The sequence below is a fragment of the Pithys albifrons genome, chromosome 1, assembly GCF_047495875.1.
Source record: "Pithys albifrons albifrons isolate INPA30051 chromosome 1, PitAlb_v1, whole genome shotgun sequence".
In the NCBI taxonomy this organism is placed as follows: Eukaryota; Metazoa; Chordata; class Aves; order Passeriformes; family Thamnophilidae; genus Pithys; species Pithys albifrons.
Window position 1 is genome coordinate 59,195,859 of NC_092458.1, and position 26,616 is coordinate 59,222,474.

A 26,616-nucleotide genomic window follows, 5' to 3' on the forward strand; every position below is an offset into this window, starting at 1 on the left:
ATGCATACACCTGAAATACTATTTCTTAAGGAATAATTAGGAACTGTTGAAGAACAGTTTCTCTTTGCAATATGAAAGGTAACAGTTTTAAGGGTTGGTTTGTTTTGAGTTGACACTAAAGCATGCAGGTACTCCTTTTCAGATGATATTTTGCACTTCTGAATATGATACTGTTGGAGTTTTTACATAACTTAATATTTAAATAATTTAAAATACACTGTATGTCCTAGGACTACTACGGCCACACGTGAATAGCTAATTACCATTAAACTAGCCTTTGCAGGCCTTGGTCACAGTCTTCCTTTGGAAGTCATCCTACACCTTAATCACTAGTAAATGTATAGTTACTTAAAGGTCCTAAGTTTCCCATTAAAATAAAAAACCCAAATGTTTATTCCCTCTTTTTATTAGCAGAACAGTAAACAGAAGTCTCTGTTCACTCATTCACAAGACATAAAGGAGAAACAAATGTTGTGTTAATCAGGTCTTTAATTTTTATTATACAGAGAGTGACTTAATTAGTAGTAGTATTCCTTAAAGCTTTTGAAAGAAGCTTTATAACCATTGAAAACCTTATTATAATACGTAAATGCTAACTGCCTGTTTAGCTTCATTTGTAAGGGCACAAAGACAACCAGATGATTATTAATCTTGTAAACTGTATCAGGAGACTTACTGTCTGAGAGACATGTTGGCTTGCATTTCCTCTTCTCAGTCTGTACTAACACCACTGCTCTTGTTTTGATTCTGCTAGTTTTTAAAACAAGTATAAAAGTTAAAAAACCCTTTAAGGTTGTTTAGCTTTTTGCTGAACTAAAACTAAAAAGTAAAGAGTAGCAGGAATTTGGTTTCCTGGACTCGCAGAAACATCTAGGTTAGAAAGGACTTTTGGCAATCATCTGAGTGAATTTTTTGTAGAAAGCAGGGCCTTAGGTTAGGCAATTCAAGCCTGTCCCAGCCGTGTTGAGCTGAGATTCAGCCCTCTGGGCAGTCTGGTCTAATGGTGATTATTGTCTCCTCTTATATCCAGCTAGAATTTTCTCTCATCAGCTTTGTGTCTACTGACTCTTGTCCTGTCATCACAGATCTTTTGAAGGCATTATCTTCATCTCTTCTGTTACTATCGTTTGGGTATTGGAATGCTGTGATTAGGTCCTTTCCAATGAAACTTCTTTTTTCTTAGGCAGTATAAAACCAAACTTTTTTTCCTGCGTCAGATTTTCCAATCCTCTAATTATCATGCTGACTATCTTCTGAACTCTTTCCAGTTTTCCAGTGTCTCATGAACTGGAAGGACCAAAACCAGACACAGTATTCCAAGCATGCTGTAAAAAAATTGCTGAGTAAAGTAGCATAATCACATCCTTGTTCTTCTGGCTAAATTCTTGCTGATGCAGCCCATGAAACAATTTGATTTTGCTACTGCCAAGATGCTTTGCTGATTCATTTGGCTTGTTCCTACCAGAGTCCTAAGGTCCTTCTCAGCAGAGCTTTTCAAAGGAAAAGCTGGCTATCCAGTTAAACCCCAGACTGTACTGGGGCTGGCATGATTCCATCCCAGGTGCAAGATGGTCTTTGTCCAAAGCTCATACAGTTCTTGTTGACCCAGTCTTTCAGTCTGTCAAAGTCTGCATGGTGGCTCTTCCCTCCCATCTCTGTTTTCTCCTAGTTTGGTGCCATATGCAAACCTGGGAGCATCATTGACTCCTGTCATCCAGATCACTTCTAAAGATATTGAATAGCATCTGACGTTTGATTGGCTGCTGAGGATACCCTTGTGAGCAGCTGCTAATTTGCCTTCAAACCATTAACCAGCATCCTTCCAGCCAGGCATTCTGTCAGGTTTTCTACAACCGTCTTGTGGTCCATCTGTTCTGTCTGTGTCTTACCAGCTTGTCTACATGGATGTTGTGGGAGATCATGTCAAACTCAAATTAGGGTAGATGATGTCCACAGCTCTCCCCCATCTGTTAAGCAAGTTGTTTCACTGTGCAAGGCTTGGTCAAGTGTGATTTACCTTTGGTAACTCTCACTGGTTTCTTGTCCTTCACATACCTGCAATAACTTTCACAACAGCCTTTTCCATAGTTTTCCGTGAAACTGAAGAGTTTATGTCCCCTTTGCTGTCATTAGTATAAATTACCCATATAAACCTTTCTTTATCTCTGAATGTATTTCTGTAAAAGAAGGTACTTATATGAGTATGAGAGGGATTATTTTTTAAGGATTTTTTTTTCCTGGCAATTTGGATGCATTTTTATTTTCAGTGAAGTGATTGTCTAACTATGGAACTACTGAAAATGTAAAATTAAGGTATATAATTACTTTAGTTGTATCTATCTGTCTAAAAACACATATAAATTAACTTGTCCTTGCAATAGACAGTGAATAGCATACCACTATCCAGTACTTTTATAGTATTTTTTATATATTTGCAGGTCATTGCCTATAACTCAGAAGGGAAAAGCAGTCCAAGTGAGACAGTGGAATACATTACTTGTCCAGACAAACCTGGAGTACCTTCAAAACCCACAGTGAAAGGAAAAATTCATGCACAGAGTTTTAAAATAATCTGGGGTAAGAATGTTGTCCTGCTCTGTTTACAGTATGTCTTCTCAATTTTGAATATATAAATAAAATATTTTATGTATAGAAGGTCAGGCTTTACTTCAGTAACACTTCAGTCAACTGAGCCATTATGATCCTTTTCATAGAATGAAAAAAACTATTGATTCAAAATACTTAGTGTGGCATTTTAAGAAATTATATGGGGAAAAATATACTAATTGCTATAGGAATTGTTATTGCAGAGGACTACAATAATTAAAACCCCAGTGTTGTTAATGGTGTACTAAGAAGTTCTATTTCTCTGGCACAAAAAAAAGATGCCATGACATTCTGGGTTCCTATGGAAAGAGAAGATGAGAGTTCAGCCTGTCTTTTCAAAGTGTTTGGTTTTGATAGATAAATGTTTTTATTTGCTAAGGATCTTGAGAAAGTTTATCTTAGGCTTAGGATTTTTTACCCTTATGCTGTAAAATAGGAGAAGGTTAAACAATACTGTGTGATACAGTATGTTAACCTAAAATAACACAGTTGAAAAGTTTATTTACTGTCACTTCTCACCTATTTCCGTTTAATAGTGTGTTTAATTCTTTAGCATCAATAATAAGAAAGCTACTTGTAGAGTATTAGTAGCTTTCAGGAGGTCATCTTGCATCTTTCCAGGCTGCCTTTGTACATCAGAATCTTCTACTTGTTCTTCTATGGATGATACATACATAATGTATGAAGTTAGTAAAAATACCTGATTTGTAAATCAAAAGCTCCCTGAAAAATCTACTTATATATAAAACCTTTCATAGTCATTACATTGAACAGTAATACTCTCTTTATGTGATAAGTAATGTGATAATTTTGTTTTTCTTTTGGAGTAATTTGATAGCTTTCAGCCACACAAGTGTGATGTGCCTTATAATGTCTTATTTTATTCAGCAGGTATGATATGAAATGTACCCCTTGCCTAAGAGCCAACATCATTTGATCCAGCACATACATAATGTGATGTTTTGGCAGGAGTACCCTTCTGTGCTGAAGTGTCATGCTGTCTTTTGATTTGTTCAGGATGTTGTTTTTCCACATTATTTTAATTTTGCTGTTCTCTGAGTCATTTTTGAGAAACAGTATTAGGATTCTATGTCAAAGAAAGCTTGGTAGGTTCATATCTTGTACATGAATACTGTACCAGGGAGGATAGTACACTCAATTTCTCGTGATGTATTTGAAGTTTAATTAAGTTTTCAGTATTGAACTCCTGACTTCTATCCCAAAATATTTAGGTTTTTGAAACTCTGTCCTTAAATGATTTTAAAATATTTTTATATACAAATCAGTATGATAATCTTTTCCTACCTGCAGTCCAAATTACAGGACCATTAGAGTCTGAGTCACTGAATCCATAATCAGGCCACCTTCTGTGGCAGTTGAGACTGAACTGCTTGCTGTGGCATCCCCCAGGTGGGATTCACTGTCACTGTTCATCTGCAGAGTGGTGGGGTTGAGAGCTGGCAGCTTCACACAGTCGAGACTTGGAGTGATTGGCCACTGACCTCCGCTAGGATGCTGTCTGTCTAAATAAGCGCCCATCTTCAGTCAGCTGTTGATTCTGCCTTTGTAAAGCCTTTCCAAAAGCTATAAAACCGTTTCATTTACCTTGGTGAGCTGTAATATTGCTGTGTTTTTATAGATCCACCAAAAGACAATGGAGGAGCAGCAATAAATACATACGTTGTGGAAATGTCAGAAGGCTTAAATGGTAAGTATTAGGAGCATATCTTGGCATTCAGCTCTGGGGTTTTTTTCCTGTCTATGTGCACCTGTAGGAAGAATAAAATGTGCATTATGACTGCAAAAGTTATCGCCAGGGACTGCCATCAAAAAATAGAGGCACATTGTTGCTGGTATACAGGAAGTTCTTTTTCCCTAGCTTAGAAAGAATATGCCACAAAACTCTTTGTCAAAGTAGAGATGCTTTGTGTTTAACTTACTAGTTAGGTATATTCTGTTTTGGAAATGAAATTACAAATTTCAGACATTTTAGGGCAAGAGGACAGGGACATGTAGCTTTCTTGCCTGTTTAGTTCAAAGAAAAAACAGTGCTCCATTTGCCACTGTTAAAGGAGAATAATGGTGCAGCTGGGATAACTATTTTTGCTATTTGCTGTTCTCTCCTTCTGTATAGAAAGGAAATTAACAGTATTTCTAAACTGGATATAAAGCTGTCATGCTAAATTATTTCAAAATCCAGACCTCATAAGTAACCTTTTGAAGTTCAAGAACAGAGTTACACTGAGAATAAAAGTTTATACTTCTCCAGTGCTGTGTCAGATTAAGACAGAGCACTGTCCCCAGATGTGATGGGAGCCCTCTCAAGGCCCTCAGCTGTGATTCTTTTGATAGATAGTTTGTCTCTTTCCTTACTCTATCACGTGTTCACGCTAAGTCACTTTTGGAATGGTGCACCCAAGCCTTTCATGCAGATTTAGTGAGCTGAATTAAGTGTATTACCTTTCATTCCCAGTCCCCTAAATTCTGTGACGTATTGAGTTCTTGGAGACTTAATTAAAAGTCCCCAAGTTCCCTGCTTAATCTCTTAGAGAGAGAAAACAAAAGAGTTTCTGATTTGGGCAAATTAAATCAGTATTTCAGATGCTGCTGGGCCATGTAGAAATACAATAACAAACTTTATCAATTGTAAACTGCAGTTACAGCCTACAAAATGATGTTGTAATTAAAAGTTTCTTTTCTGTGGAAAATGCTGCTTTTGTATCTTTCCTGTTTATTTGGCTATGATGTTGAATGTGTTTTCTTCTAGTTAAGGTCAATACCAAATAAGGAAGCTATTTCACTTGAGCGGATTTACACATATTTACCTAGGAAACTATCTTTATGAAATTTTTGGGTCTTCTGTGAAACTCAAAGCGAGTCCTAATTTCTTTTCCTATAAACATCAGGTGCACACTTAGTTAGTGAAGTGAGGATACCTGCTGTGGCTGGTACTGAAGTGTGACAGATTACACCCTGGTTCATTGCACACCTATTTCTAACTTTCAGGAAACAAATGGGACACGATATACAGCGGAGCTGCGAGGGAACATGTGTGTGACCGGCTAAATCCTGGCTCTTCCTATCGGTTGCGTGTGTATTGCATTGGAGAAGGAGGACAAAGCATGGTAATATGAGCTAATATTTTTGTTAAACAAAATTTCTCTCTCTCTTTAAGAAAATCTGGTCCAGTAGATAGATAGAAGCAAATATTGTGCAGAAGTGCCTAACAAAATAGCCATAATTAGAACCTCAAAGAAATTCCAGTGTTAATGCACAGTATTTCAAGTTTCTGCTCACTTCTTGAAGAAATAAATGTGAATATTGTTTTCTGATGCTGTATTTTGTTTAACATGATTGTTTCTATTTACAGAAGCAGATCCTATTTCTTTTCCTCTGTGATATGTTGATAGAATGTCATTTATTAAGGCCTAACCCAATACAGCAGTGTAAGCAGGGCAGTGAAACAGGCTGCCCAGGGAAGTGGTCACAGCACCAATCCTAACAGAGTTCAGGACGCATTTGGACAACACTCTCTCACATGGTGTAGTTCTTGGGGTTGTCCTGTGCAGGGCCAGGAGTTGGCCTTCGATGATGCCTGTGTATGCCTTCCAGCTTGGGAGATTCTGTGGTTCTGTGCATTTAATGTTTTCCCTATGGTTACTGGAGTACCTTGTCTCAGTAGCCAAGTCAGCCCAGCAGGCAGGGGAGGAGGCTTTACAGGATTGTGCTCTATAGTCTCTTCCCATGCTATCTCAAGCACAATTGAAATATTTACATTGCCTTTGTTTTTAATATTCCCAAGCAATTTTCTGTGCCATACTATGCTCCCTCATATATTCACACACACTTGCACTGTCACTTCTGTGGTGAAGTTTAGCTGCCAGCGCCAAAATGTCATGCTGTATTCCTCTCCCTTCTCAGCAACAGGTGTAAGAAAGTCAGCCCTGGTTCTCTACAGACTTCCAGCAGAGCTTCAGTGTCAAGCTGATCTCCTGAAAATCTTAAACCCTTGCATTTTTAGTGTTAGTCATTTCTACCTAGCCCTCCCCCCTTACTATATGAAATATATGTGTGTTCTTCCTCCAGGCAGAAGTCTATTTCAAAGATAATCTTGATCACAGCCCCCTTGTCTTACGAATAAATCTGGACTCTTTCAGTGCTGCAGTGCTTTCGCTATTACCGTAGCTCAGCTTGCTGTTGTACAGGCAGCATGTTTCCCAGTCACCAAACCACAAGTGCATGTCTTCAGAGACTTTACTTTGCCAGCCTGCTTCCCCACAGCCCAACTCCATTATTTGAATAATTATTGAGTACCAAAGGCAAAATAACTTTCAGAAAGTCTTGATGCTTTCTGAAGGTGTCAGAAATCAACAGAAGATCAGTAATGAAAGATGTAAATAACTCCTCTGTCGCTTGCCATGTACATGCGCCTCCTGAGAAACATTCTGCTTTTTAAGTAGCATCAGTTGTTCAGTGCAACAGTGTATTTCAAGGGAACAAAAAAAAACCAGCAGAGCCTCCAATCCACTCCTTCTTGAACATAGGAAGAAAGCAATTGGGAAAACGGACTCTGAGATGCATTTCTTTTGTAAACTTAGTCTTGCCAACTTTGCTCTGTATCACACTGAGACTGGTAACCCCTCATTGTCTCTGCATTCAGAATAGCCAGTGCCATCTGCTGCATGTCATTAAGCTGTGCATTTTTGCCCAAACTTCCAGCCAGAGGGGGAAGCTTGATGCACATTAAGTATTACTAAGCAATGAAAAAGTGAAATCTCAATTTCTGTAACTCTCTTCTGATTGCCATTTCTGCCCACTTGTGCTTTCCAAGAGGTTCTTGTACAGAAAGTATGCAACCCTCAGAGTAAGGCATTAGAACTCATTAAACTGCAGCTTATGGAAGAGAGAATGAGTTTCATTGAACAAGTCAAGCATCTACACTAGGTCTGTACTGATAATTAACCATGTTTTCAATTCCACCCTTTGCATGTGTGCCAAAACAAAAAGCAAAAGCTAATTTTGCATATTGTGTGATTACTGTAGCGTGTCTTATGTAGCTATTCTAAGAAATGCATACCAGATCACTTAAGCATCTTCATATATTTGAAGAGGTAGTTCAAAAAAGGGAAGATCCTGTTTCTGTCTCAAGTATTTGCCTTTATTTGTGGCATAATTGATAGTGCTTGTTTTGACCTATATGACTTTGTTAATCTTGTCTTTCCTTTGTAGGCATCTGATTGTTTACTGGTGCAAACACCAGCAGTGGTTCCTGGTCCATGCCAGACTCCAAGGCTACAGGGTAGACCAAGAGCAAGAGAGATTCAGCTGCGTTGGGGTAATTCTATTACAACAGCTTATTGTTGTGCTCCAAAGGAGGAGTGCTTTAATCTGTAAGATGAAGACACTGTCAGCAGTTTGCTTTTGCATATTGTGATCCCTGCACCGTCACCCAAAGGGCAAACCCTCTACCTGCTCAGGAAGACCACCTCTTGCCAGTGACTGCTGAGGCTGTTATAGTTTGAGCTGGCAAAATGCCAACTGCCTGGTAGCCAGTCAAAAAGTCCACTCCCAGAGAAGGAGAGTGAGGGAAAGCAGCAGAAACGAGGCTTTAAACATGGTGAGGTTTTTATAGTTATACAGAGAAGAGGAAAACTTAACACAGAATATGAAATAGCACATAGTGAAAGAAAACAACAACAGGCTCACCGAGGTCACCCAGGCTAACAAGCGAAATTCCAAGCCAGCCAAACCTCCTCCCCTAAGGAAACCTCCCAGCAAGGGGGAAAGAGAAATTAACTTCCCTGGGTAAACAACCACACAGATCTGCAGCAGGGCCTAATCTCAGAAGTCAGGGAGCGGGAACCCTCCTGGTCAAAAGCATGGACCGAAAGAGAGAGAGACTCCTCCCTCCTTGCTTTTATACTCCCCGACACTTCCTGATGATGTCAGATGATATGAAATACCTCATTGGCTGCTTAAGTCAGATGATACCTGTCCCCTCTAATCTGTGTCACATCCTTTGAGGCCTGCTAAAAACTGAGGCCTAAACTGGGACCTGTGCTGACTAAAGCCAAAACTACCACAGGCTCCAAAGCCAAATGCTGTTTGCTAAATGATCTCTGTTAGTGATTGTAAGGGGTCCAACTATGTTGCATGCTAAAATTGAATAAAATTTTCTTTCTTCCTTATTTTCAGGACCACCTCAGGCAGATGGTGGTTCACCTGTTACCTGTTATGGTCTGGAAATGTTTCAGACAGAAACCAGTGAGCACAGAGAGGTTTACCAAGGTTCTGATGTTGAATGCACAGTTGGCAGCCTTCTTCCAGGGAGGACATACAGCTTCAGACTGCGAGCAGCTAACAAGGCTGGGGTAAGGAGGCAGTCTGAAATGAAATTAGTTCCAGGGACTGTAATCACTGTTAAGGACCTTTTCTTTCAAATGAGCCTGTAACAGTAATTTTAAAATGAGGATTTCCTAATGTAGAGTTATTTGAGTCATGTAGCTTATTGTTATGTGGAAACAGACAATTGCACATCAGTTTATAATTAGGGGGATTTTTAGATGCAGGAGAAATAGCTAATTATGTCTCTTATATGAATAATAGTACTGGGAAATGATTGGGAAATGCAAAGTATTTTATTAAAGCACTGTTACAACTTTATAGTATTCTCGTGTAAAGTCAGGTAACAAATCATTTTCTGTATACAGCTTTGTAAATTGAGTGACCTTTATTTTTACAGCAGTTGGTGTTCTAGAACACAATAGTATTTCCTGACTCACAAATTTTTTATTTAGTCTAGCTTCTGAGTACATGTTCTACCAGATACAAGACTATTCTCCCTCTTTGAAGTATTAAATGTGTTTAAATCAATTGTTGCTATAGAACGAGCTTTATTTAATCTTGTACCCAACGTCCTAATTTAAAGACAGAGGCAGGGCTGCTTACATTTAATGATCAGTAATGTTACCTTCATAAAAAACTATCAGGATGAGTTGATAGTGTTTGTGGAGAGGTCTGCAGCTTATGGTTTTAAAGTATTGTCCTAACTTTTATCCTTCCCCCCGCCAAATAATGATTTATAGCTCAGCGGTTTTTGAATCTTTTATTTCTTTTAGATAGATATAAATAGGCACTGCAGCGAAGCCATTGTATAACTTCAAAATAAGGCTTTGGATAGCACTTCTCTGTTTGCCCAAGAGTTTGAAGTGTCAAATTTATTCACCTTGTATTTGCTGTAATGAAGAATAGTCTTGCAGCTATTCTGGAGAATAGTCGCATAGTTAAATAAATCCTGAGTCCATGATCCACAGAAATGTATTTCATAAACAAGTAATACGAAGTTTCAGGCTGTTGTTAATAGTAATTTTGTTTTTACAATTGAGTTGTAACAACTTCCTTTTTAATAGTTTGGACCTTACTCAGAAAAATGTGAAATAACTACAGCACCTGGACCACCAGATCAGTGCAAGCCCCCTCAAGTGACATGCAGATCTGCTGCGTGTGCCCAGGTGTCATGGGAGGTAAGAATGCCATGTTACACCTATCCCAGCATGATTGTTTTTACATTTTTGAGCTCAGCTTTTAAAGCTTCATACTGTATTTTAGTCCCATTTGTAAGTATGGGGTTACCTGTTTATCCATTACCTGGTAGGTAAAACCTTAGTCATTCATCACACCATTACATGACAGCTGCTACTTGGTGGCCTGCAGGTACTTGAGATCTTACTGCGCTCTTTTGTTTAAGAGGTTTGCCACAACTGCTGCTCTGCATTTCTGAGTGATGCAGTCTCTTCTTAAAATTTTTCTTTGATGTAGTTGTATTTCCTCATAGAGAATATATCAACATAAATTGTTGTGCATTTGTTGGTTTTATAACCTGATTTAATTTTATATAATTACATCAGTAATAATGTAGCAAAAGCCTCACAGACTTCCTATAAACCCATAGTATTTAGATATCTGATTAAAAAAATGCAATAGATAAAAATTAAGTTTGTAAAAAGAAAGATTCTATCTGGGAATACTGTTCAAACACAGCTTTTCAGAGGCTTCAGAGGCTTGAGATCGTTCTGAGTTAGAGAACAATACAGAAAAAGAGATTATTTTACCTGAGAGGCCGTGTTCGTGCTTCCTACTGGGTACGTCAGAGGAGCACTCCTTAAATACCTCCAGGGCAAAGACTTTTGAAAAAAACCTCTTACAACATTGAGGTAGGAATAATGATGTTAAATGTCTGCTTTATAGAATCACACAGTAATTAAAGTACAAGTAGACCTCCAGATGTCATTTAGTTCAACCTTCTGTTCAAATTGGAGGTAATTTCATGTTTAGGTCAGGTTTGGCAGGGCCTTGTCCAGTGAAGTTTTATTTATCTCCAGGGATGAAGATGTTGCAGCCTGGTAGAGCTGTCTGGGTAAACTCTCATGCTGTAGGAGTATTTTTGTTTATGTCTAGTCAAAATATCCTTTATTGCAAGTCATGACTCTTGTATTGTCCCTGTGCCACCTTCAAGACAAATTTGTCATCATCTCTGTGCCCTTCTTGTAAGTAATTTAGGCAGCAGTAAGATCTCCCCTTGGCCTTATCATCTTGCTGTCAAATAAGCCTTACTTTTCTGTTGTGTGTTGTGCTCCCCCTTCATGATCCTTCAATGGACTTACTCCCTTATGTCAATGTCCATCTCCTTTTGGGGATCTTAAGACGGGACACAGTACTGGAGATGTAGCCTCACAAGTGCTGACTAGAGGGGGATCATTACTCCTTTTAGCCTTCTTGCAGCTGATTTGCTAATAAAGCCAGCATGTAGTTTGCCTTCATTAGACACACACCTTCTTTTTTGGTAAGGTTGCTCCTCAGTCTGTACCCTTTTAACTCAAGTACAGGACTTTGTGCTTGCCATTGTGTTTTTAGAACTTCTGAAGTTTGTATCAGATTCTGCTTGTGGAAGTTCCTCTGATAGCCATAGCCTCACCCTGTCAAATGTCTCCCCCAATATTTTGTCATCCCCACACTCACTGGCTTGGATTCCCCTACTTCTGTTAAGGAGAACTCCATCACATCTACAGCAGCAACAGCAATAACACTGAGAAATTACTCCATCTTCCCTGATAGTGGCAGAGCCATCCACAGCTGCATTAGCCCTCTCACCAAACACATCTCATTGTAAAGGAGAGAAGGGAAGGGGGCTCCTTATCAATCACAAACCAAGAGCATCAAATGTTATCTTTTGAAATGCTGTTTGTTTTCAGGCACTTATCCTCACACAGACTAATGCTGAAAGTAGACAATACTTCTCTTTCAAAAGAAGGGTAAAGGAAAAAAGCTGTACCTTAGTGTGATTGCTGTCTTGGAATATTTACTACAAAAGAGCATCAGGATTTTTCTTCTGTTTTCTTCACAATCTAAGAAATTGGTTGGCTTTTTGGTTGATTTTATTACTTCATTGACTGCTGATACCTTTCTGTAGTCTCATATCTTAGTCTGACACTGGTATATGTGATTTTAGCTGTACTTCAAACTAAGAGGTATTAAAACCATTCAACTCCCAGAACTGGGAGGCTAAATTTGGATTCCTAGGGCAGCTAGTGAGGAAAAATAAGCTACTTGAGCAGGCACTTCAGTCCAGCTCTGTGTTGTTACTTACATGTCTCTCCCATTTGTTTCACAACTCTTAGGAAAAGATGGAGTGCAGAGTTTTCTGTTTCACACTGTGCTCACAACATAGTTTCCATGCACGAGAGCCATGATAAGCTCCAAAGGAGAAGTCCTTTAGTGTGCAAGATGAAGACACACCAGTGTGCTTTTGCATATTGTGATCCCTACATACACACCCAGCCAGGGCAAACTCACTACCCTCTCAAGAAGACCATGTCTTGCCCCTGACTCTTGAGGATCCAAAGCCAAATGCCATTTGCTAAATGATACCTGTGTTTAAGCAATTGAAATCACAATTGCTTTGTAAGGAGTAGTCTCTGCAACAATAAATAGTGTGTTTGAAGTATAGGTGACCCAAGGCCAGTAACATATTCTGATTTATTTGTATTGTACTGATTTAAAAATCAGCAAAGAAATGGGAGTGTAACATTCCTCAGGGAAAAAAATAGATGTGGTAAGTTTGGTTGTTTTTAATTTTTTTTAAGTCAATGAAATTAAATTTCCAACTTTATATCCATTTTAAAGGTTCCAGTAAGTAATGGAGCTGATGTCACGGAGTATCGACTGGAGTGGGGCGGTGTGGAAGGATGCATGCAAATCTCCTACTGTGGGCCTGGGCTCAACTGTGAAGTGAAGGGGCTTTTGCCTGCCACTATATACTATTGCAGGGTTCAGGTAAAGATGTAAAACTATTGTTAGTGAAATCTGAAACAGGCATTGACCCTGCCATAAAAACATGGTCTGCTTTGGATTTGCAGGCAGTAAATGTTGCCGGTGCAGGCCCTTTCAGTGAAGTGGTGGCATGTATGACGCCAGCCTCTGTACCTGCAGTTGTGACCTGTCTTCGTGGACTGAGTGAAGATGAAGTTGAAAGTCCACACTATTCTCCTTCCACATGCCTTGCTATAAGCTGGGAAGAACCTTGTGATCATGGATCTGAAATTCTTGGCTACAGCATAGACTTCGGAGATAAACAGCCAATAACTGTTGGGAAGGATCTGACCTATTTCATAGAGGGCTTACAGCCAGATACTACCTACAGGTATGCCATGCACAGCTGCTTGACAGCCTACTGTTTCTTCCACGAGAGCAGATGCATTATTTGTTTGTTTCCTGGTACTTCTTTATTGTTTGCATTATTATTCTGAGAGAAGCATTAGTAGTGCACAGTCACAGAGCAAAATGAAGCTTTGTAATGATGATCATCATAAATAGGTGACCTGTGCTATTTTTATTTTCTTTCAAGAACAATTAGTTTGTTTATTGTAGTATTGTTGTATCTGTCTGGTTAATGTGTGAGGTTAACTGAATTCACATTATGTATTCAGATGGATAACTGGTTTTTGAACTGGTGGTTTCTAATGTGTTTGACAAGATGAAATCCATCCAAGGAAGGACCATGTCCAGTCTGATCAGTCCCACTGAAGTCAGAGCTTAAGCCCACTCTGATTTTGGTATAGTTAGGATATCATCTGGCTGTGCAGTTTTCTGAATTCTGAATTACTTTTTAATGCTTGATATAAGCCACAATGTTTCTCTGTCTTGTAATTATTTAACAATAATGCTGGCGATCTGAAGGACTGTTGCTCTCTGTGTCAACAGACTGAAAAAAAGAGAAGCTTCTGTTCTAGTACTTCTGTACTTCTACCCACAGAAGTTTTTGTATAGAATGTCAGCTCTGCAAATAAAAAATTACATATAATAACCTTAGTTCTGGGCTGCAATAAATTAGCATTAGTGAAGGAGAAATACTTATTCTTGAGCCTGCACAAACATTTGTGTTTCCACATTTTGTAGTTGTGTGGCTGATTGTTTCAGAATTTAATTACTGTGATTACTTTTTTCCAGTTACCTAGATACTATTTTGGACAAGCAAATGTTAGTCTGCAAAATGAAATTAGACACACTTTGTTTTCTTTGGGTACCTGTGAGATATGTAGAGACTGTTCTCTGCTTTTTTCTCTTCAAAAATAAATATGTTTAGGTTTTAATTTTTTTTTTAATTTTTACTTGTAAACCTAATGCCACCATTGTTTCTCATGGAGTATAAAAAAACCCGCAAAACACACCAAAACAAACACTTGTTCCTAAGTATCAAGTTCTACAAACCCCTCAGCTATGTGTCCTTTGAATTCTTCTGGTTTCCCCCTCTCACTTTCCAGGTAGACCCAAGAGGGCTTGTGTTTGCAGGTACCCAGAGATGTGTTACTGGTGGAAACAGCAAGAGAGGTGGCTGGGCATCATCACTATTTTCACATGAATAGGATCTTTCCAAAAAAGTCCATAAAAATTTCAATTAGTCACCCTTGAACTCACCTGACACAACACTCAAAGATTCCACCTCCCCTCTTTGGGGATGGAGATTTTGTACCTTCCCTGCTCTTTCCAATGTGGCTATTAAAAAATTTGGTACAAGGTCTGCAGGGTCAGGAAGATGGACCACTCTTGAAGTTAGCTGATAGAGCTTTTGCATCTTTTCACTAATACGAATTTGTTTTGAATATTTTTAATTATTCCAGCTCCTTAAAATGTGGTAAGGAAAGTGATGCTCCTGCATGTTCATGACAGTCTATCAAAGCATGATAGTGATAAAAGATTTCATTGTAGAACATGCCATTATTCTCTCTTTAATGCGAATAGTGGAAATTACCAGTTATTTTTTTAGAATCTAATTTTAATTAATTTATTCTCTCTTTTTCCAAATACTAGAGTACGAATTCAAGCCCTAAACAGTCTCGGAGCGGGTCCTTTCAGCCACACCATAAAACTGAAAACAAAGCCTCTGCCCCCGGACCCCCCTCGCCTGGAATGTGCTGCATACAGTTCTCAGACTCTCAAGCTGAAGTGGGGAGAGGGAACTGCAAAAGCATTAGCTGACTCCATTCAGTACCACCTTCAAATGGAGGATAAGAATGGAAGGTTGGTTTTGGCCTCGCTTTAGTCTGCCCTGTATCGCTGTGGTCTGATGCTTGGGAGGTGACAGCAAAGGGCAGAATTCCGTATGCTTTGCTGAATGTACAACAGACACAGGAGGTCGTCTCATCTGGCAAGGCAAGAAGGGCTCTGGTGTTCTGTACTGGGAAGTACAAGATTAAAAACTTCATTGTTTTTCATTTACAGTTCAATATGAAGAGTTTAATGCAATGTTTTGTACCAACACACTTTTCTCTCTCACTTTTGGTTAACTATTTTGTCAAAGGAGCAAGCCTAATCAGTTTTGTGGATTTATATGTTTAATATTGGAAGGGGAAATTCTTTACTCTCTGTTGCCTTATATGCAGTTATTTTATTGGAAAATATCACAGACTATTATTTTGAGGGATCCCTTGTCTCATATTAAATCCAAATGTAAGCTGAGATGGTACAGCAAATAGCCTTGCCTGAATGGTAAAATGAGGAGTACTTGCTGCACTTTGTACCATGTCTGAATCTCTGAGCAGCTTTAGCTTGACAGTGAGACAAAATAGATCTACTAGGTCACATTGCTCTGCTGTAAGGAGGAAAAGGAACATTAATTGCCATTGCCAAAGACTAGGTCAGGTGCAGGTACCATCTGTTTTAAATTTAAAAGAAAAGAAAAAGTCAAAGAAAATGACAACCCCTACAGGAAGAGATAAATCTGTGCTGTGTCCTGGGGATACCAAAATTGAAAATCAAACAAGAGCTGCCAAGATCAGTTTGTGCAAGAAGGAGACTGGCCAGTGTCCCTTTCCCTCAGAAAGGGACTTTGGTGAGCACTTACAAGTGTGACTCTGAGTGAGCCCATCTCCAGCAATGCTGTACAAGAGCAGTTGGCACTTTTTTTAGGTGTAGAAGGGAGAGTCGCAAAGAAGCAAAAAGCTAAAATCTGTTACCTAATTTTGAAAAACTAAAGATGTTGGAGGAGTAGGTGGCCAAGAACAAAGGCAGTGTGTGCAGCTCACTGAGACACAACTGCTGTCCTTTGCCATTGTTTCAAGTGCAGAAGAGTTTCTTAAAGTGCTTAGGACCTTTTTTAGTGAGAGACAATCTATAGTATTCTTTGTGCAAGAGATTTTTATTTCAAAGACATGAGAAATAAAAAATTGGCCATGGTTACTGTTTTATAGTAGCCAGAACCCTGTTTAACTCAGAAATAAACATTTCTGGGCTTTTCATTGGATTCTGAGAAATTATGAGAACTGATTTCAAGACAATACTGTAGCTACTTTGGAAGTCCTTTTCTCTGTTCAAAATAAGCTACTCATTCCATTTTCAGGTTTGTATCCTTATACAGAGGACCATGTCATACATACAAAGTTCAAAGGCTCAGTGAGTCAACATCATACAAATTTTGTATTCAGGCATGTAATGAAGCTGGTGAAGGTCCCCTTTCTCAAGAATACATTTTCACTACTCCCAAATCTGTTCCAGCTGCCTTGAAAGGTAAAGGTGCTTTTCTTTTTTCACTGGGGGGATGGGAGAATAGCAAGTTGGTTTTGGTATTATGTTGTATTTGGGGGTATTGAGAATGCTAAGTCCTTTTGCAAGTGCAGGTAGGGACAGTGAGTGAATGCTCCTTTTATGTAATTGCCTAAAATACTCACTCCAAAAATTAAAGACTCAGGATTTATGCATTGACATAAGAAGGTTTGTACTTAGAATCCCTGTTTACCAGGAGAGAGTGACCAGGCTGTTACAGTAAGTTGAGGTGGAAATGCTTCCTAGTATGTTTAGAAAAATTTAAAGTGTTGCAGGTTTGGGGTTTTTTTTTAATATGATGCACACATTTTCCGTGCTTTCTCTTGGATGTTAACTAAACTAGCAATAGAGACCTGTGTGACTTGTTAGTTGTTGTTCCAGAAAACACTGGAGGAAGAAAATATTTAAATCTGAAACTTTTGTTTCTCCGAGACAGAATAGCAGGTAGAATATAGAATTTTACAGGTCACTACAATACAATGGTATGTGACAGGGAAAGCTGAGCTAGCTGTCACCTTTGTGCTTGCTTCCTTCAGCACCAAGAATAGAGAGAATAAACGATCACACTTGTGAAATCACATGGGAGGGTCTGCAGCCCATGAAGGGTGATCCAGTTATCTACTGTCTTCAGGTCATGGTGGGAAAAGACTCGGAATTCAAACAGGTATGATGTGTGTAAGTTGTTCTATTTGTCTTCATTTACTATTTGTGATAACTAGTTCAGTAAAATTAGTTTAGTAAAGATTGTGTTCCAGTATATTCTTAGTCGTCATGCTAACTTTCTGTTACTAAATTATATAAGGTAGTATCTTCTAAACCCATCATCACCTAGAAAGGAGACTTAAGTGATATAAATTCTGCAGTAAGTTGCAGCCTCTCTGGGATACACCAGTGTTTACTAAATACAGCTTGACATCTCAGGTGGTGAGGAGGTCATGCATTAAGTTGACAAAAAGAAACCTTCTACCCAATGGTATGTAATTGAGACTGAGGAGAAAAGGACTGAAGCATTCTCTTTTCACCAGGAGCTGTTTAAAGGCAGTGAACAATACTATAAAAGCTTTGATTTTGTTCAAGTCATACTTCTTTGCAGAGAACTGCATAGAGGAAAGCCCATCTACTTAGGCAATTCAGACATTCAGTTGTAGAAAACTTCTTTAATACAATTCAGTTTTACCATAGGACCATTTCAGTAGCAGGGCAGGCTGTAACTACAAAGGTCAAGCAGTTGAGCTGCTTTCTATCATTTCCCTGCCAAAACTTCATTCTCTTCTTCTCCTCCCTCATCCAGATTGTTCATGTCATTGCTCCCTCCATAAGTTAATAATGTGCTGTTTGAGCTATATACATCAGTCTAAGCTCTTAAAAGGGTTAGGAAAAAAAACATGTAAATACTTTAAATAAATACCCCAGCAAATACATTTGAGGGGAAGGCAACTTCTGTCTGGCACGGCACTGAGAAGGACAAGCAGCTGAGGACAATAACCCCTGCCAGCTGGCCCCGCAGTAGCTAGAGTAGGACATGTGTCAGTGGCCTGTTTGCTCACTACCAAACACATGGTCCAAATCAGCAGAATTTTAAGGAAGCTGCACTTCCAGTGACCTGCCCTGCCTCAGAAAGAAAAGTCTCTAGGTTGTAGATTCCAGTAAAGCCCAGCTGCCTGGCTGTCAGAGGACTTCCTAAGTCCATGAGTAGCCACAAACAGCAGAATCAGAAAGGATCTCCTCCTTCTTTCATTGAACAGTCAGTAGTTTGCATTTGTGATTGTCCAACAGTATGGTAACTGTAGGGAAAGGCCCTGCATGATGTGGTATTTTGGTATCCTGCTACCAGTTAAATAAAGCAAATCCAGGTATTGAGAGGTGGGAGGGTGAAGGGGTTTAGAGAGATCAAATTGTACTGTGCTACCCACCTAAGAGCTCAGCACCTATTGATGTACCTATAATTGCACCCACATGAGTTTTTGTTGGCTTTCACAGGACCTTTATCCAGCTGCAAATTTATTAATTTGAGAAACCAGCATTTAGATTTCACTGAATTAGGCACTCTGTGCTGAAGAGTTGTGACCTCATGTTACCGAGCCAACTGAGAACATCCTCATAAGTGTTACCTGTCTTGGGAATATGATGAAATTAAGAGTCACAGTACTCCTTGTGGCCTTCCTGATAGATGCTGTGTTTATTGGGATAAATTATAATATTTTAAGTACATGATATCACAACTACAACAATGTTGCATTGGATTAGACTTAATGAATTAGCTTGCCTAAAATTCCATGATACAGTATTGTATATTGCATCTCATTATAAGTGGTCACTAAAACACCTTAACACTAGGGCTTCTGACAGCTTACTTGGCATGTATTCATCATGCCATAAAATAAACTAGTTTTTGTGTTTGACCAAAAGGACGGGAGAGTTTATCTGGCATTTAAATTGTGTGTTTGAGCTTTCTGTCCATTTTTCTTTGCATGGGTGAGAACACTGATGAGTTGTCATTGTTTTCACAGTTACCTTCACCATAAACAAAACCATACTGAGGTACATACATATATGGGAGTTTGTATTTGATGTATATTCTCTCTTTCCCCTTTGTTGCCAGATCTATAAGGGTCCGGACTGGTCGTTCCGGTACACAGGGCTCCAGCTCAACTGTGAATACCGTTTCCGCGCATGTGCCATTCGACAGTGCCAAGAGCCCACAGGTCACCAGGACCTGGTGGGCCCCTACAGCACACCAGTGCTGTTCATCTCTCAGAGGACTGAACCACCGGCAAGCACCAACAAGGACACTGTGCAAACCACAAGGACACAATGGTCACAGAGCGACCAAGTGTGTGCTGCTGTCATCCTTGCACTTTTTGCTATCTTTTCCATTCTGATTGCTGTTATCATTCAGTACTTCGTCATAAAGTGAAAAAAATAGATCTATTTTATAATGCTGCCCATTACATTTTACTTTCTCTTAATCTAAAAGTAATTCTGTTCTCTTGCTTTTACAAAAACAGGCATTTAGCACCGGCATTGGGACTGATGCAAACTTTTTCAGCCACTTTAAAACGCTTACTCATAGGTATAGGCTGACACATGTTATTAAGAATGCAAGCCACAGAAATATAATCTTTTCTTTATATGCCTTCTTGCAGTACAGGCTCATTATGGGGCAGGCACTCAGTGTTTAATGAAAAGGGTTTGACCAGTAAATACAAATGTAAAGATGATTTCCTGGCCCACACTTTCAAGGGTTGCTATAATAACAGGGAAGAATGTGTAGATCGCATTTAAAAATTACACTAACAAACTTGTGCTGTATACAATATTAATCTGATGCTGTGAAAGCAATTTAGCGCTGTATTTCTACCTCCTCATTTGTCTTAATTATTTGGGAAGCAGGATTTAAGCTGAAAAACAGAAGGGGCTTTTCTCAGGCAGCAAATAACAAACTGGATGGAAGAACATGCATGAAGGAAGCTTCTTATCTGATAAATGTGGAGTTCTTCGCTGCAAGTAGATGTTTTCAAAAGACTACAAGGAGATGGCACAAGTGGTTATCTTACCCCCAGGATTTGATGTTTACTTACAAAAATGCCTCTTTTACTTCTTATGAATATAGAAGGGAGGGTGTGAGAGAACTTCTTAGACTTATTATTTAAATTACAAAACACATTTCTGAAGCTGACCTTTGATTGGATGCAGTTTATACCGATGTCTGTGCCCTCTGATTTGGCCAGTTAACAGATTTTTGAGGTAAAACTCATTATTGAATTTTTGCTGCTTCCCCAGCATTCACTTGCCATATCCACAAGAAACAAGCACTGCCTTTTTTTGTTTGTTTTCTTTCTTTCGTTCTTTATTTTTCCTTTTTCTTTCTTTGGGGCACCAAATCAGAAGATGAAGTGTAGTAATTTGCACCAGAAAACTTAAAGCTGCTTTTTTTCTTGAAATCCTAATGTTTAATGTAATGTCTCTTTGGATACTGTACCAAATTGTTGATTGCATGTAGTTAATGTTGCATTAGAGCACTTTGCAATTGCATAACTCATCAATGTTTTGTGAGCTTGCATTTGTGAGTTCTTGAATGACCAGAACTTTAACAAGTATTCCATTGAACATCTTGCTAGATGTCAATGATTGCCAGTGACACAAAGCTTGTAGTGAAACTTATCTTTAAAAAAGAAAAATTCTTGTCTCATCACACTTATGTTATTTGTTATACACTTTGTAATTAGCTATTTTAATTTATTTGAGTTACAAGATAGTGGATTATTAATAGCTTCCGGTTGTGTTCAGTTTAGCATTTTTAATGGTATTAAACACTTCTGTCAGTCTTAATAATAATAAAAAAGGAACCTCTGTCTTGTGCTTTGAAGATCTCTGAAGAATTTCTCTTATCTTAGAACGGGCATGTGTTGTAATTGTTTATACGTCCAACGATCTGTGCTGTAGAATAATGTTGCTGAGTTTTGTTTTTTAAAGGAAAAAAAAAAAAAGAAATGGCGAAGAACTTGGCCCCCACGTGGCAAGAACGATATGTCTTTAAAATGTACTGTATGTTTACATTTTATTTCAAATTTGTCATTTGTACGTATAGGCTGGTCCCTTCCCGCAGGATTCCACAATACCTGATGTTTTCTAGACCCTCCTTAGAAGTGCCATGTTTGGCAGTGCAAATGAGGTTGCGTGTCACAGCCCAGAGATTTCTTACGGTTGAATGTCTAAAACAGTAAGATTTGTTACTGCAGGTAACCTGCAGTGACCTACGTTTTTCATAGTAAAATTCAAATGAGCTCCTATTTTTGATAGTCATTTAATAGTGTATTTGCCATTTGAGCCTCAGTGCATAGTACTGCACTGAAGACAGTTTTTAATGTAATCTTAATTTTACCTCATATACTGTACATTCCAAAAATAAATAAAAAGAGAAACTCTAAAGTTTTTAAAACGCTATAGATACACTACCAAACATATCACTTTATGGTTGTACAAGTCGGGCTCCATGAAGACGAATCTGTGTAGTCTGATAGAAAAAAAAACATAAAACGATGTAGCAAAGTACCTTTAAGAGTCTGTGGACAATAAAAGTACCTTCTTTTTCGCTGCTGGTGTTCAGTCATGTGCGCGCAGCGGCGCCGCCGGTCCCCCATCCCTCCATCCCTGCTTGCCCGGCTCTCTCGCTGCGGGGCCGGGCCGGGGCGGGCGGTACCTGCGGGGCCGGGCCGGGGCGGGGCTGGGCAGCAGCGGCGCTCCCCGGGCACGGCGCGCTCCGGCGGGATGCGGGGCGGCGGCGGGAACGGCAGCGACGGCGAGCCCTGGCCGTGGCCGTGGCCGCCCTGCGACGAGCGGCTGTGCCTGGCGCTGCCCCTGTGGGTGCTGGTCCCCGTCACTGCCATCTGCCTGGGGCTCCTCGTGCTCGGCGTGGCGGGCAACGTGCTCACCGTGCTGGTCATCCGCAGCTGCCGCGACATGAAGACCACCACCAACCTCTACCTGGGCAGCATGGCAGTCTCGGACCTGCTCATCCTCCTGGGGCTGCCCTTCGACCTCTACCGCCTCTGGCGCTCCCGGCCCTGGATCTTCGGGCAGCTGCTGTGCCGCTTCTCGCACTACCTCAGCGAGGGCTGCACCTACTGTACCATCCTGCACATCAGCGCCCTCACCGTGGAGCGCTACCTCGCCATCTGCTTCCCGCTCAAGGCCAAGGTGGTCGTCACCAAGCGCCGGGTGAAGGCCATCATCGGCGTGCTCTGGGTCTTCGCCTTCCTCTCCGCCAGCCCCTTCTTCTTCCTGGTCGGCGTGGAGCAGCCCGACAACCACACGGCCTTCAGCCGCGAGTGCAAGCCCACGCCGCAGGCCGTGCAGTCCGGGCTGCTGGCCACCATGGTCTGGGTCACCACCTGCTACTTCGTGCTGCCCCTGCTCTGCCTCAGCGTCCTCTACGGCTTCATCGGCCGCGAACTGTGGCGGAGCAGCGCCCGCCTGCGCCCCAGCGCGGCCCTCCGGCACAAGGGGCACCGCCACACGGCCAAGGTCCTAGGTGAGTCCCTGCACCATCCCGTGGGGCTGGGGCTGGGGTTAGCACCGGGGCTGGAGCACCTGCTGCTCCCACCGGGATAGGGAATGGCACAGGGGGACATGCCCATTCGTGCTCTCGGGAGCTGCCACGGCAGGGATGTCACTCCCTCGCAACTGACGCTGCACCCGTGTGGCACTGTACGTCCAGCAGCATGAGTGCCTTTTATAGAAAAATACCCTCGTGCCGAATTAATCGTAGAATCATAGAATCGATTGGGTTGGAAAAGACCTCCGAGATCATCAAGTCCAACCCTTGGTCCAACTCCAGTCCATTTACCAGATCATGGCACTCAGTGCCATGTCCAATCTCAGTTTAAAAACCTCCAAGGATGGTGAATCCACCACTCTGGGCAGCCCATTCCAATGCCTGATTACTCTCTCTGGAAAGAATTTTTTTCTGATCTCCAGCTTAAATTTCCTCTGGCAGAGCTTGAGCCTCTGCCCCCTTGTCTTATTGCTGAGTGCCTGGGAGAAGAGACCAACACCCACCTAGCTATAACTTCCCTTCAGGTAGTTCTAGACAGTGATGAGGTCACCTCTGAGCCTCCTCTTCTCCAGGCTAAACAACCCCAGCTCCCTCAGCAGAACCAAGGGCAAGGTATAGGCTGCAACATCAGGAAAACCATGGTAACATCAGTAGTCTCTTCCAGCAGGCAGCAGCACCTCTGAATAGAAAATCTTTGCTTCTGAAAAATGTTTGATTTCCTTAGCAGTCATTTGTAGCTCTCCTAGGAGTAAATCCACTGGTTGCCCAAGGAGGCTGAAAAACAGCCACTTAACCACTATGAGCTGTTTGAAGACAAATCACCTCATACTGGAGCACTTCCTACAGATGTAGGATGCTGTTCAGTTTTAGTTTATTTTTTTAATCATACATAGACACTCTTCTCTGGGGCTTTAAAGTTTGTAAGTAGTGACCAGTCTGAAGGGGGAAAAAAAAGGGAGGGGGAAAGAAAAGGAAAGAAAAAAGAAGTCCAACCATTGACTAAGCAGTGTAGAACAAAATGCCCTGGTTATTTTTTTCTTTATGCTTTTAGTGTAGTTTTTATGTGCTACACAGGAGACTTCTTTCACCACGTATAAGTAAGTAAATCAAGGATAAGTAATCAGCTGGATGGAAATAGAGTATCAGAGGAAAGGAACTAATAAGCCTGAGAGAATTTCACTGACTTAATTGACGAAGGTATTTACATTAAAGTAGGCACAAGATTTTCCAGTAGAAACACCCATGATCTCCTCAGTACCCACTACACCAGCCAATGCTCCCTTATCTTGAAGAGCCAGCAGCACTATGTGTGTGGTGTATATCAGACATAAGCTTTCTTTGGCTATATCCCTTTTTTTAAGCTCTGAGAACCACAGAGAATGCTCCATAAATGATTGTTTTACTTACATGCATTTATAAACAAAAATAATTAAAAATATATCAATTCAGTAACATGATTATTTAATTGTTCCTCATCTGCTTCTGCTGTGTTGCCTTTGCAAGAGTGTATTTGTTTGCACTGTGCTAAAATGCAAAACAAGACCGGGAGAACAGCTGAAGTGACTCAGGCTAGAGATCCGTCTAGTGAAATATCTGTCTCCAGCAGTAATTGTCTGGGGATACATGTAGGAGCTTGAGTGGAAAAAAATCAATAGCCCAACTACGCTGGAAAATCTTTGTTAGATGCCATCCTGTGATAGTGTGAATTCTGTGGGAGCTTGGGTGACTGAGGGGGGGGCCTGGTCTTTTTTGGTGATACAGACATTTCAAACAACTCTGCAACAAGTGGAGCTGCTGCGGAGCTTCCACAAAAGCACCTCTTCATATTCTGACTTTTGTTTTCATATTGCATATGTGGCCTTACAGACATTGCCAAGGGTAATCTCTGTTGTGCCTGATGTTATTATAGGGATGTTATGCCACTCTTGGTTGTTTACATTTTGCTCAGCAAATTCATCTTATGGGTTAGTTTAAGATTTTATCAGTTACCTTTTAATCCAGACTAACAGTCAGATTTGATGCTATTCCCATTTGCATGGTTTTCCAACAATTTAATGCCATTATTTTTACATATCATTTGTATCAGTTAGAAGAACTTGGAAAATCAGCCACATAAAATTTAGTTTACTGGATGGTTGAAAAGTTAGCTCACTCCTTAACTGCCGCATATGTTATTTTGTCTTATAGCTGTGGTGGTTCTGGCCTTTGTAATTTGCTGGTTGCCTTTCCACATTGGCAGGATCATATTTATAAACACCCGGGACATGAGGACCATGCTGTTCTCCCAGTACTTTAACGTCTTTGCTCTGCAGCTTTTCTACCTGAGCGCATCCATCAACCCTGTCCTCTACAACCTCATTTCAAAGAAGTACAGGGCAGCAGCCCTCAAGCTGCTGTTGCCACACCGAGCTGCAGAAAGGGCTTTCACAGTAACCAAAGATGCTGGTGGCTACACAGAGACCAGTGCCAGCACAAGGAATGACTGCACCACCAGCTTCTGAGACTGCAGCCGGCACTTTTTCAGGCATTCTTGCCAAAGGAAGAGAACTTCCTTTCCACAGCAGAGTTGCAGAAGGATGGACATTTGTTAGGGCAAGCAGTATTTCATAACTGTTTGTAATTTGGAGTACCTGTGTTTTGGTTGACAGAGCAAGCAGGCACCATAAAATAGGTGCAACTCATGAGAGATGATAACTCAATAGGAAAAGATGGAGTCAACTGCCACTAAAACTGTGGTTTACTTTATTCCATGTTGTTCATTGCCACAGTTCTGTGCCATTTCTGGTATTTTCTAAAAATCATAACATCAAGACTGTAAAGGAGCACTTCTTGGGTGCAGTAATGGATTAAACTGCCAGACAACTTTTGCCATTTTAAAATTTCTTATAAATGAGATTTTACAAAACGCAGACTCTCAAGGAGATGGATGCAAAAAGAAATTGCCCACCAACTTGAACAGCCTTGGAAAAGGAGCTATATGTTTTTAATACCTGGTCTTGTAGTCTTGAAGAAACTTTCTTGGACAGTTTCGCTAACTCTTCCCTTAGGAAAGCACCTGCACCACACAGCACCTTCTGAGCTTAATCCTTTTTGCCTGACCCATGTGATCAAATAAGGTCTCTTACTTACTATGCTAACAACCAGTCCCTTCGATCTAAAAGAGTTTAGATACTGCAAATCACTTGGCTGTGATAGATGTGTAGTGTCTGGCAAGTGTTAGTGGTATGTCTCCAGTCTTCACTGTGTCACGCTGTGTACTGTGTGTGCAAATAATATGCCAAGTTAACCCGTCTTGCCACAAACAAGACTCATCACCAAAGACACTGGACTGCACCCAGGACTTACTGCTGCATAAGGCTGCACTGCAAGGTAGGAACCAACCCACTAAAATTCTGCTCCAGAGATGTTGAATGCAAATTTCGGCTGTAGAATTTAGGAAGGAGGCTTGTTATGAGAAAAAGTTAGAAGGAGCTGCAGCACTGGTTTCTCTGGAGAATCATTGCATCTGTGCATTTTACCTCCTGGCTATAGCGATATAAATCTGGACCAGAACTGATGAAGTGGAACTGCACTTATAGGAGCATCACTGGTGGTATGTCTATACTTGCCCTTGCTTCTCTGTTAACTCCTCCTCTTTTCAGGTAGTTGTAGAAAGTTACATGGTTCCCCCTTGAGCCTCCTTTTCTTCAGGCTAAACAATTCCAGCTCCCTCAGCTGCTCCTCTTATGACTTGCTGCCTAGAGCCTTCCCTGGACACACTCCAGCACCTCAGTGTCCTTCCTGAGCTGAGGGTCCCAGAATGGACACAGTACCCAAGAAGTGCCCTCACCAGTGCTGAGTACAGGGGAACACTG

At 40.6% G+C, this 26,616-nt stretch overlaps 2 protein-coding genes across 7 annotated transcripts in view; both read left to right on the top strand.

Annotated features, from left to right (window-relative positions):
• FNDC3A (fibronectin type III domain containing 3A) overlaps positions 1-21,798 on the top strand; it is a 122,484-nt gene extending 100,686 nt beyond the window's left edge. For all 6 annotated transcript variants that reach the window (XM_071551572.1, XM_071551562.1, XM_071551583.1 and 3 more), the window contains 12 exons: positions 2,439-2,577; positions 4,247-4,315; positions 5,614-5,732; positions 7,837-7,942; positions 8,803-8,978; positions 10,017-10,130; positions 12,790-12,939; positions 13,023-13,306; positions 14,974-15,183; positions 16,502-16,668; positions 17,241-17,368; positions 19,307-21,798. In XM_071551572.1, the coding sequence (XP_071407673.1) occupies positions 2,439-2,577; positions 4,247-4,315; positions 5,614-5,732; positions 7,837-7,942; positions 8,803-8,978; positions 10,017-10,130; positions 12,790-12,939; positions 13,023-13,306; positions 14,974-15,183; positions 16,502-16,668; positions 17,241-17,368; positions 19,307-19,621 (1,977 nt within the window). In that variant the 3' untranslated portion in view covers positions 19,622-21,798. The remainder of the gene's footprint in view (positions 1-2,438; positions 2,578-4,246; positions 4,316-5,613; positions 5,733-7,836; positions 7,943-8,802; positions 8,979-10,016; positions 10,131-12,789; positions 12,940-13,022; positions 13,307-14,973; positions 15,184-16,501; positions 16,669-17,240; positions 17,369-19,306) is intronic.
• Positions 21,799-21,975: 177 nt separating this feature from the next.
• MLNR (motilin receptor) lies at positions 21,976-25,263 on the top strand. The gene is made up of 2 exons (XM_071570822.1): positions 21,976-22,738; positions 24,950-25,263. Exons 1-2 carry the CDS (start codon positions 21,976-21,978, stop codon positions 25,261-25,263), a joined length of 1,077 nt encoding a protein of 358 aa, XP_071426923.1.
• Positions 25,264-26,616: the final 1,353 nt, after the last annotated feature.

What these genes read in the sequence shown, in the direction of transcription:
- MLNR (XM_071570822.1), top strand. Translation starts at nt 21,976, where the DNA reads ATGCGGGGCGGCGGCGGGAACGGCAGCGACGGCGAGCCCTGGCCGTGG. An exon ending in CCACACGGCCAAGGTCCTAG is followed by an intron (nt 22,739 to 24,949) that starts GTGAGTCCCTGC and finishes TTTGTCTTATAG; the next exon opens with CTGTGGTGGTTCTGGCCTTT.